General features: G+C 33.5%; 1 protein-coding gene across 1 annotated transcript; it reads left to right on the forward strand.

Annotated features, from left to right (window-relative positions):
• The first annotated feature begins 3,607 nt into the window (after positions 1 to 3,607).
• Positions 3,608 to 11,730, forward strand: LOC115968576 (bifunctional purine biosynthesis protein PurH). The gene is made up of 12 exons (XM_031087999.1): positions 3,608 to 3,778; positions 3,917 to 4,055; positions 5,089 to 5,164; positions 5,582 to 5,678; positions 6,356 to 6,458; positions 6,619 to 6,752; positions 7,732 to 7,933; positions 9,045 to 9,199; positions 9,881 to 10,090; positions 10,495 to 10,842; positions 10,928 to 11,054; positions 11,262 to 11,730. Exons 1-12 carry the CDS (start codon positions 3,668 to 3,670, stop codon positions 11,411 to 11,413), a joined length of 1,854 nt encoding a protein of 617 aa, XP_030943859.1. The 5' UTR covers positions 3,608 to 3,667; the 3' UTR covers positions 11,414 to 11,730.
• The last annotated feature ends 203 nt before the right edge of the window (positions 11,731 to 11,933 follow it).

Genomic DNA, 11,933 nt, shown 5'->3' on the forward strand with positions numbered 1-11,933 from the left:
TTTTACAAAGTAGACTACATCCTTCCTCCCAAGAGGCAGAATTTTACAAGGAAGTTACAAAAGTATAATGTGCTTGGTTAAGAGAATTTGAAGCTAGTTATCAATCAATAACCAAAAAAGAAAAAAAGAAAAAAAAAAGAGGGAATCATAAAAATGTAGAAAGTACAGAAACCTTGGGCCTATAATTCAGTCAAAGAAACACCTTGAATGTCAAACATGAAGTAACCAATATGAAAACATTAAGGAAGTCGGCCTTAGAAAATTAACATTAGATTAGCTAAAATTATAGTAAAAAATTAAACCCAAAAAGTCACTTGAAAAAACACAAATGTACAAGCCTATTTTTCACTTCCACTTGTCTTAAATTTTTTTTTTTCTTTCGCTATTCTAATTACTTATTCTTGTTGCAGTCATTGTTAAGGCCAAGCCTACTTTCCCTGACCATCCAAGATGCCACCACCGCTCACTGTCAAATTGTTAATATATTGAAAATTTATCCAGTTCTGAGTGATAAACATGGATGGTTCAGTAGGAGCCTTGAGATACACCTTAATCACAAAGGCTAATGGACCCTTGCATGGACTCTCAAATTTTCTGAGTTTAGCCTGGATGTTCCCAGCGAGATCCAAACCTAGCCCTTCTTGTCCATTCACATGCTTCCTTCCATGCCTTAAGAAATGCCTGACATAACATTCAAAATTCAATATAGTAAATACTAAAAAGGTTCATATTAATACCAAATACATACAATTTTGTACCGAGCAATTTGTGAATTACCTATGCCACACACTCAAGTTTGTTGATGCCAAAAACATACAAAAATCAATTACTAAGTTATTTATATTGGATTAATTGATTAGATTTACTATTTTCTAATAGTTTAAGTTTTTAAGACAATTTGTAATTTTACATAGTATCAGAGTAGGAGGTCTTGGATTCAACCCCTTATCTTCATTTTACCTTCCATTAACAAAACTTTCATGTGTTGAACGTCACTTAATAAGGAAATTTTAGATGGCTCACACATAAAGGGAGAGTGTTATATTAAATTCTTTAAGCCTTTTAGGACAATCAATAATTTAACAATTTAAAAAACTTTTTTTTTCATCCCAAATCAGCACGCAGTTAATCTTACAAGTTTCAATTTTACACAATCAAACTTCAAACTGTATTTAATTCTTTAATAAGTTGGTTCTATAAGATTTCAAACATGTGGTTTATCATATCAAACTAACAATAGTTAATTGTCGTCTGATAATATTTGGTAGGTTCTATTGTTTTACACAATCCCTTGAAGAAAACCATAGACTTCTTAAGTTAAGGTTCTGGAAGTTGAACCAAATCATGGATACAAGGAGCTGGATTGTATCCTAAACTCTTTTTGGGTTTGCTGGGCATAAGAAATAGTGACTAAATAGTGACTAAAGCCACGGTTCTTAAGGAAATTTGACTAATACTGTTTTGTGTTTTTCACTTGTTACACCATCTAGAATATTCAAAATCGATTTACTAAAAACACTTGAACTAAGAGTCCCAATACAAACAATGAACAAATCACCGACTTTTTCATATCTTACTAACATAACATTTGAGATTGAGATAGTACTGTACTGAACCCATCATAACACAAAAATACCGACAAAGAGATTAACAAACAAACCCAGCCCATCAAATTACAGGAATGGTGTGAAAGAAAAACAGAAAAAGTCGGAGATAATATATATAGACAAAGATATTAACAAACAAACCCAACCAAAAGTAAGCTTCAAACCATTTCTCTTCGATTTTGATAAGTGAGTTTTGGCCCTTTCTCTTATTTTGTCTTCTCCCTCTCGTTTTTTGTTTGTTTACTCTTATATATGCATGGTTTTAAAAATGGTACGATAAAAAAACTGGAAAAGAAACCGATTCTTGATTTTAATTAATTATTTGCCGATTTGGGGTTTTTTTACTAGATCGAACTAGTGTTCAATTCTCAATTGAACTGACTAATCCAATCCAATTTTTAAAACTATACGCCTGTTTGGTAGAGGAGTTTGAGTAGTGTTGTTTGTAATTTTTTGAAATACATGTAGGTGAAAAAATGTGTGTAAATATATGTAATATTGTTTAAAAACTAAAAATGAGTATTTGAAATACCCTACCAAACAGGCCCAAAGTGTGTGTTTTTAATAAAAAGTGGGTAATTTTATTGATAAATGTCTAAAAAAAACTCCCCTGCAACAACCCCTCTCTCTCTCTCTATTATTTCATAGTAACACACTAACACCCAAAACTCATCTCTCTTAGTCAACTCCATCTCATTTGCTTTCTTGTTTCTTCTTTCCCAACTCTAATCCAACACCAAAACTCACAAAACAACTCTCACTACCGCACCTCTCCTCCTCTTCCTCTACTCTCTTCATTGCCTCCTCCACCCACCACCCATCTCATAGCTCCAAGCTGTTACTCTAGCCGCATCAACTCTCAAGTGGTGAATGTTGCCATCTTCAATTGAAGAACAACAATACACATATACACACATGCTTAGAAATTAGAATAACAAAAGTCACATCATTTAATAAGTTTAGGGGATGTCTAGCATGTCATAGAAGTTGGTCTGTTAAGATAAGAATAATGTAATTGATTTTTTAGATGAATAAACTGATTTTAATTATATTTAGTTCAGTAATTATTATTTTTGGGTATAAAAAACTGGTTTAAAATTGGATAAAATATATTCCCGTAAAAAACTAATTTTGAATTTATTTCTATTAGTTTCAAAAAAAAAAAAAAAAATTTCTATTAGATACATATTCCCTTATTGCTTTTGATTATAAAAAAAAAGCATATTCCCAAAAAATAAATGAATTTTAATTTTTTTTAAATAGAACATACATAAAAAAAAGACTCCAATAAAAAACGGTTGATGTATAAAATAAATAAATAAAAAATACTCAAAACTCTTATTACAAGTTTATTACAAATCTCTCAAAAAAAAAAAAAAAAAAAGCTTATTGCATATCTCCCCCCCCCCCCCTTCTCTCTCTCTCTCTCTCTAATAATAATAATAATAATAATAAAAGGACGAGATCATTTGAAGTAATATTATACTGGCTGCTATGTTTTTTTTTTGGATGTGAATTTTGTTTAAATTAGTTTTTATATATTAGAATTGTGCATAAAAGATATGTTTCTAGATAGAATGCCAAATAGCATATAGTTGACACAAAATTTGAAATATATATTAAAAACATGTAATTTAATATAATAAAAAAAATCTAATACCACAAAATAAAACACACAATTTTTGCTATAATTTTTTTTATGTGACAAACTATGATTAGTAAATAAAAAATAAAAAACTTATGTGAAAGTGACAAAAAAAAACTGTGATAAGTTGAGTTGAGCTGGTGACTTGATTTGGGAATGAGATCTGGTGCAATTGCATATTTAAGCAATTAACCCCCTTCCTCTCGCAACATATTTTTACTATTCTTACTTTTTTTATTTTTTATACTTTCACATTTTTATTTGAATGGATAAGATTTAAAGTTGTAAAAGTTAGTAAAAAGCAAAAACTCATCTTATTTATTAACACCGAAACGCAAGTCTGCAACAACAACAGTACTTTTAAAACAAAAAGAGTACTAAAAAAAAAAAAACACACAAAAGATACTCTCTCGCTATGTTCGGAGTTGGTGCAGCAGCTCCTACCTCCACCGCCGCCCCCACCACCACCGCTCACACTCGCCTCCACAGCATCAACGCTACCTCTTCTTCTAATACTTTTATTTCGGTACTGACTTTCTTTTCAACTTCCCAAAATACCTATCAATTTCCACTCCATATTCTGTACTGTAGTTCATAACTTTTTGGTAATATTCTTAACACTTCAATGCCATTTTTTGTTGTTGTTGTTGTTGTTGTGTTTCAGGCTTTAATTGGGTCCGGTCGGGTTCAGTTTTGTTCCTTGCGCTTGAACTGTGGTGGTCCAATCAAAGCCATGGCTGACACTAACACTAGCACTGATACTATCTCGGTGCCCAACAGTGCTTCTCACCCCTCTGCTTCTGGTTATTCTCTCAATCTTTTCTTCAATTCTGTATATAAAGAAATGTCTTTTTGTTTTGTAAAATTGTGAATTTTAGATATTATTATTATTTTTTGTTTTATTGGTGAAAATGAAATAATGATATTAATAAAAGAGCTTTTATCAACTGGGAAGTCTGAATTTGTGTTCTATTGCTTGAAATGAAAAATGGGTATGTCTTGTTTTTACTATGGAGTTTGTATTTTGGTTGTTTAGTCCCTGATAAATTTAAGTGGTCAATTTTAGTCCCTTTTTTTTAATATATTTAGAAATATCTTAGAATCTTTATTGAATAATCATCACAGACATTACGTCAAGGAGTTACATCAGCTGCTAATGTAGGCCGAAAAGCTGAAGGAAGATACCGACATGGTACCTCAGAAACAAAGCCAACTTATAAGCAATAGAATTAGCAACAGAGCATACATAGGAAAAGAAAAAATTTGGAACTTAAAGTAATCATTTTAAGTCCCTAATGTGTCTAATGAAATAATGGTGTGTTAGTATTTTGTTTATTTATTTATTTTTTTAGTGGTGAAAATGAAATAATGATATTAAAAAAAAAAGGAGTCTTTATCAACTGGGGAGTCTGAATTTGTGTTCTATTCCTTAGGATGAAAAATGGGTGTGTGATGGTTTTAATGAAGTTTGCATTTTAGTGGAATTTCTTTTTGAGTTGTCATTTTGCATATTGTTTAATGAATAATTATGTTTATAACAAAGGACAAGCTATGATTTTGGTATTTGGAATTATGTGTCTGAGTTTAGTTACGTCTTTCAATATTTCGAATGTTTCAATTTAGTTTTGAGGTTTTGTCCTTACTTATACTATAAAAGACTAGAGAATTTGAAGGAGGCATGTTTTGTATGGTTTTGGTGGCATTTTTTTAATCCAAGTGGGGTTAGGGACGAAATGCTAGCTTGGCCAAATAAAAATACTAACAACAATCATAATTTTTTTTTTCCTTTGGATGAGTAAATAGTATCTTTTGTTTATTGTTATTGGATTGTTTCAGGAAACAAACAAGCACTAATATCATTGTCAGACAAGAAAGATCTGGCTTTTCTTGGAAAAGGGCTCCAAGAACTGGGGTAAGGTTTTTGTACTTATACTTTGCTGGTTTGAGCACAAGTGCTTTCTAGTCTATTGTTCCTAGTCGCTAGATATTGATGTTTTAGAAGCTCTTTTTATGATTTGTCTTTGATTTTGGTGATAAATCTGTTGCCTGGAATGTAAGATTTTAAAAAATCAAATACCTATTTCTCTGTTTTGTTCTTTTTTACATCATACACACTTGTTTTAGATTTCTTATTTGGAGTAATTTATCCTCTTTATTAAAGATTTGAGTTCTGGAAGCTCTTGGTGGGATATATGTTGATCATCTTTATATATGTCTGTCAATTTCATGAATCCTTGTTTGAATTAGTGTTCAAAGCCCTATAAAAAGAGGCCAGAAATATTAGTGTTCAAAGTGGTTGATTACTCTTGTGATGTCTTGTGAACTATAGCTACACGATTGTTTCAACTGGAGGAACAGCATCGACTTTGGAAAGTGCTGGGGTATCTGTTACTAAAGTGGAACAGCTTACTAGTTTTCCAGAAATGGTGAGTATCTGTTTTAGCTTGTGTTTCTTTTTAATTGTTTAATTTCCTTTATGTAATGCACTAAGTCATTGTTACTTTGTTCTTAAGAATATGCTTATTTATGGAAGATCTCATTGTCATGGACATGGAATGTATGTGAGGATTCTGATGTGTTTTGTTGTCTGGAGTTGCTATGTGTCATGCAGAATTGGATCATATCTCTGGAATTCAATAGTTATTTTGATATCTTCTAATGTTAGATTTTTTTGTTCTTGAGCAATTATGAATGCCCCTCTGCTTCGACTGTAAGGGGCGTTTCATTTTTAACTATTACTGTGTATATGGTCAGTTCTGCTGGCACATATTATTAAGGCTGTTTCAGGGTGAGATTGAATCAACTTTATTTTACCTTGAAATTGATCTATAATCATGCTTTTATTTCTGATAAACTGGTTCAACTGCAAGTCATCACGGATGGCTGTGATCAATGGGAATTAGTCTCCTGCTGTTGGTTGCTGTCTTGCCATCAGTTCACCATTGACTGTTCAAATTGATTCTTCAGATTTTGTTTATGTTGTCTTGTTTGGATGTTCCCCTTTTGAAAAAAGTATATTTATATATGAATGGTTTGATAGAGGAGGAGAAATTTCATTTTGAAGATTTTTCATAAAATTGATTCTTCAGATTTTCTTTTACAGCTTGATGGCCGTGTAAAAACTCTACACCCTAGCATACATGGGGGTATTCTTGCTAGGAGAGACCAAAAGCATCACATGGATGACCTCAATAAACATGGAATTGGTTAGTTCAGATGGGAAACCCTTTACTATACCTTCACCATTCCAGCTATCTCATTGTCTTCTTTTCTTCTTTTTTTTTTTTTTTTTTTTTTTTTTGGGTCATAATGTTGCTTTGTGTGAATTTGCTATATAGTTGCCTGACTAAGACAGTTCCTTTACAGCTACATTTGATGTTGTTGTGGTGAACTTGTATCCCTTCTATAATAAAGTTACTTCAACTGGAGGAATTGAGTTCGAGGATGGAATTGAGAATATTGATATTGGTGGTCCTGCAATGATCAGGGCTGCTGCAAAGGTTAGTTGTATTTGAATCATTCACTGACATTTTATAGGAAAAATAAATCTGGGGTTCATATATCTATAATTGGTTTCTCTGTGGACTTGGCACATGTACACCATGATTTATGCATAGTTTTTTCCTGGAATTAAATATTTCATCAACTCTTCTTATGTTTTAAAATTGTCCAACTTATCACCATATTATTGCCAAAATCACTAACTAGGTGAAGGTTATTTGCTGAATCTTTAGCCACCAATATTGCTTTTGGCAATGGTCACAAATCAGACAGGGTTTTAATTTTTAAGAAACATGAAGTGTGACCGTACAAACCCTGATGTTTTTAGATGTTTCCTTTGCTTTGCTTGTAAATGCTTAAAAACATTATAATTATGTTCATAAAATAAATTCATTTGAATTGAATAAGCAATATTCAATATTCAATATTGTCATTTGAGATGTAATTTTTTATTTTTTATTTTTGATAAGTAATGGAAAATTTTATTAGAAAGAGAAACAACCCCAGTACACCTGTGGTCTACTAAGGGAGAAGTACAATCAATTCAAAATACACAATGCTCAAACAAATTTAAGAGAAAAAAACAAGGCAAAGAAAGAAAAGTAGCTTTCCAATCCAACAAAGTACAAAGGAAGAAGGCTTTAATTTCAAGGATAGTCTGTTCACATCCCTTGAAACTTCTCAAATTCTGCCATTTGAGTTGTAATTAGGTTATGGAGATGTTGTGGGATGATAATGTCTAATATCAAAAGGAGTTTTCCATACATGTATTTTTTTTCAGCTCCCTGTTGATGCATAAGCCATGGGTTTTTTTGGGTGGTCCCCTTCTGGGCAAAGCCTATATTCTTCTCTTGGAAGCACAATGCAAAATGCAACATAAATATAATAGATAGATTAGTATTCATCATCATTTTGATTAAGGCCAAATATTAATATTCTTGTTAATTGCTCTAATATCAACCGACTATTATTAAACAGAATAACAAGGATGTGTTGGTGGTTGTGGATCCACAAGATTATCCTCTGCTCCTAGAATTTCTTAAAGGAGGCGGGGATGATCAACTCTTCCGTAGAAGGCTTGCTTGGAAGGCATTTCAACATGTTGCTTCTTATGATTCAGCAGTTGCTGAGTGGCTTTGGAAGCAGACTTCAGGAATTTCTACATCTTCTGCCGATGATGGTAAGCAAGTAAATTTTATCCCCACAAGCCCCCCCCCCCCCCCCCCCCCCCCCAAAAAAAAAAAAACACACACACGATAATGTGCACCACCCTACTCCCTAAGGCACACTAAAACATAATACCTCAGAAAATAACACCAATGGAACATTACAAAGCTTAGCCCATAAAGGAATTTCTGTGAAGGTAATCTTCCTAAGAAGCAAACTGAGTTACCATTTCTCAATGACAAACAGCTTCCCACTATATAATTAAGGTCCCTCACTAAGTGTTCTTTCTAGTGGCCATTCATCTCTAGCTTTAACAATATAGAATCCCTTATTAAGCATGATGACATCCACAACATCAGTTTGCCAATGAGCTATAGCTCAAATGACACTTCCTCCATAAAAATGGGATGAAGAGTAAGGGCATGGATTTAAAACCCATGGAGTGCTAACTTATCATTAAAAAGCAAAGACATCCAAACCATCATTTCCCCAAATATTTGTTACCCAGTTCTTAACTAGGAAAAATGATATAGTCAAGGAATTACTCTATGATGGCATTTTCCTAACGCCTGTAAACCTTGGTATGCATTTTCAAGGGCTCATTTAGATCACGTCCTTCATTTCCACATCATCACGTTTTTAAGCGCTTAGCTTCTGCTTGTCTCTGTTGTGGTGACACCACTTATTGAACGCCGCACTGGTTCTTACTATTCTCCAGCATATCAGTCTGTAATGGAGGAAACTCCAAACGGTCATTCAAATTTGAGACAGCAGCTTCTTTCTTGACATTAGGTGGCTGCTTTCTGAAAAGTTATATTCAACACTTCTCGCACTGTGTTATGCACACCATCACTAATTAGGAATGTCAAAAGCATGTGGGAATATATTAATCTCATACAAAGTCATCTGTTATATTGAAATATTCTCCTGAAGCAACAGTTTGATGCTAGAATGATAGAAAAGTATTATTTTGAAAATTATCTTGACTGATTTTAAAAAAGCATCACAAAGTATATATTTTTAAAATATCTAAGAAAGCAGAATGCCGTAAATTTATTATGTTGTTTTTCCAAACTGCCTCCGACTTGGGTATATAGATGACAAGGTTCTTTATTTTTTTCAAGATAAATTCCCTCCCAGCTTAACTGTGCCACTAGAGCGTGTAAGTTCTCTTCGGTATGGTGAAAATCCTCATCAAAAAGCTGCATTTTATGTTGACAAGAGGCTTGCAGAGGTTAATGCTGGTGGTATTGCAACCGCTATTCAACACCATGGGAAGGTGAGAAATACATACTATTGTGTTCATCTATTCACTATTATAAAAAAATTATATGCTATTTAATGTGTAAATTTATTTTGTGTTTGTCTTAATCTCTACCTCTCTAATATGATAATAATAAAATAGATCCTCTACTTTTATAGTGAAGATGTAGATTAAAATTGGGTTTGAATAGGTGACAACAATATTCTCATTTGTCTAGTGTCATTACTGTTATCTTTAGCAATGGCATTAAAGTGTAAGTGGGTTCAGTAGTGATGTAGGCACTTTCAATAAAAGATTCCTGCTGTGAATAGTTTCATACTTACATACCTTTTGTGTACCTGATCTTATTCTCAAGAGTTGAGCATTGTATATTTATCTTCATTATTTTTATGACTTGGATTTTGTTTCCTATTGATGAGATTGGCAGTGATAAAGTAAATGTATATCACAAGAAGACCGTGTATGAATGTCTGTGCTAGTACATGTACAATTATTATAGTAGCACTGTGGTTAGGGTTCTTTTAACATTTCCTTGTAATTGGTATAATTCAGATTTTAATTTCTTTATTATTTTTTTTTCCAAGTTTTTATGTAGAGGATTATCTGAATCCATCAGTCTGCAGAAATCACTTTTTTATGATATACATATCTGTTGAACCAAGCATGTGCTTACAGCCTTTTTCTTTTTTGGTGCAGTCAATGTCTTACAATAACTATTTAGATGCTGATGCAGCTTGGAATTGTGTGTCAGAGTTTAAAAACCCTACCTGTGTAGTTGTAAAGCATACAAATCCCTGTGGGGTAGCTTCACGTGATGATATCCTTGAAGCATACAGGCTTGCTGTAAAAGCAGATCCAGTGAGTGCATTTGGCGGCATTGTAGCCTTCAATGTTGAAATTGATGAGGTAAGTTTGTCATTGTAAGTTTTGGGTCTAGCATGGATTCTTTTCCTTGCATATCTTGTGAGCTTTCCTATTATATGCATTAAAGCATGAGGTGGCATTGATGATATATAACCAAGAAGTAGGGCCAACATTCTATCGCTTTTCTTTCATCTTATATGATATATTATTAGCAAGATTTGAAAATTGAATATTAGTCATATCTGAGGTCCCCAACCCAAGCTTACTGTGCTCCTTTATCATGTGATCTGTGACCCTGGGGCCAAATCATATTCTCTTCTCATAAGATTGAATCACTTCTCCATTCATTAAGATGTAACAATTAGATTGCTAATCCAGCCAATTTTGGAAGCTGGAAATAAAGAGGAGCTAAACCCTCTTTACTTTTTGTTTTTCTGTACTTGTAGGCTCTTGCTAAGGAAATCCGAGAGTTTAGGAGCCCCACAGATGGTGAGACTCGGATGTTTTATGAGATTGTGGTTGCACCCAAGTATACAGAGAAAGGGCTTGAAATTCTACAGAAAAAATCCAAGTCTCTAAGGATCCTCGAAGCACAAAAAAATGAAAAGGGAAAGCTTTCACTCAGACAAGTTGGTGGTGGGTGGTTAGCTCAGGATTCAGATGACTTGACCCCCCAGGATATCCAATTTAACTTGGTCTCTGAGAAGGCTCCACAAGAAAGTGAGCTTCGTGATGCAGAGTTTGCATGGTTATGCGTCAAGCATGTCAAAAGTAACGCCATTGTAATAGCAAAGGTTGGAATTTTTATGCTTTTTCTTAGTTTATGCACCAATGGATCTGGCTGGGACTCGTTTCTTATTCTTCTTGTCATTTGAGCAGAATAACTGTATGTTGGGCATGGGAAGTGGGCAGCCAAACCGTGTAGAGAGTTTGAGAATAGCATTGAAGAAAGCTGGGGATGAGGTCAAAGGGGCAGCTTTGGCTAGTGACGCCTTTTTTCCATTTGGTAATTTCTACCTGATTTACGCTAAATTGCTAGTGTATTCCTGCACCAGTGGATTCTTGTGTGTTTGGATGAATCTCTTTTCAGCTCAGCTTATTCTGATTATTGTGCAAAAGCTCAGTAGTACTTTGAAAAAAGTGATGCTTTAAAAGGTTGTATATATCTTTTATATCTATCTTTTAATGTGGATGCTGCTTGTTTTGTGAACAGCCTGGAAAGACGCAGTGGAAATAGCATGTGAGAATGGAGTTAGCGTTATTGCTGAGCCTGGCGGGAGCATCAGAGATGCAGATGCCATAGACTGCTGTAACAAGTATGGTGTATCGCTCCTCTTCACCAATGTGAGGCACTTCAGGCATTGATGATTGTTAGCATTTCTGTGTCTTTTTCATTTGGTTTCATCCGACCACAGTTTGGAAATTTTGGTAGTCTCTTTCGGTAGGTAGATGTTCCCTTTTGAGTCATAATGTTATGCAATCAAGGGATTTGTAGAACAATTGGTAGTATAAATTGTTTGATAAGGATTCAACAAATTATTTGATATTTGGGGATTTTGATCTATCAAAAATACTTGTGATGTTATGGATTTGAAATAAGCATCAAATCCAAATCCATATCTTAATACAGCCCAAACCCCTTCTCAAATATCATATATTGGAAAAAAAGCCCTCATATTTTATCCAAGCATTTGTACTTCTATCCAAATGAACCATTAGTGTATCTGATCTGCGATCACATTAGTTTTGTGATGGCAAATCCATGTATTCTGAGATTTTATTTTTCTTTCTAAATTCTTGAACTAGGAACAGTTCCAGTTTCTTGAGAGAGGGAGAGAGAAAATGAAAAAAGAAAAGCAAAAAGAGACATTTCAAAGTAAAAAGA

The sequence above is a fragment of the Quercus lobata genome, chromosome 11 (assembly GCF_001633185.2).
Source record: "Quercus lobata isolate SW786 chromosome 11, ValleyOak3.0 Primary Assembly, whole genome shotgun sequence".
Taxonomy (NCBI): Eukaryota; Viridiplantae; Streptophyta; class Magnoliopsida; order Fagales; family Fagaceae; genus Quercus; species Quercus lobata.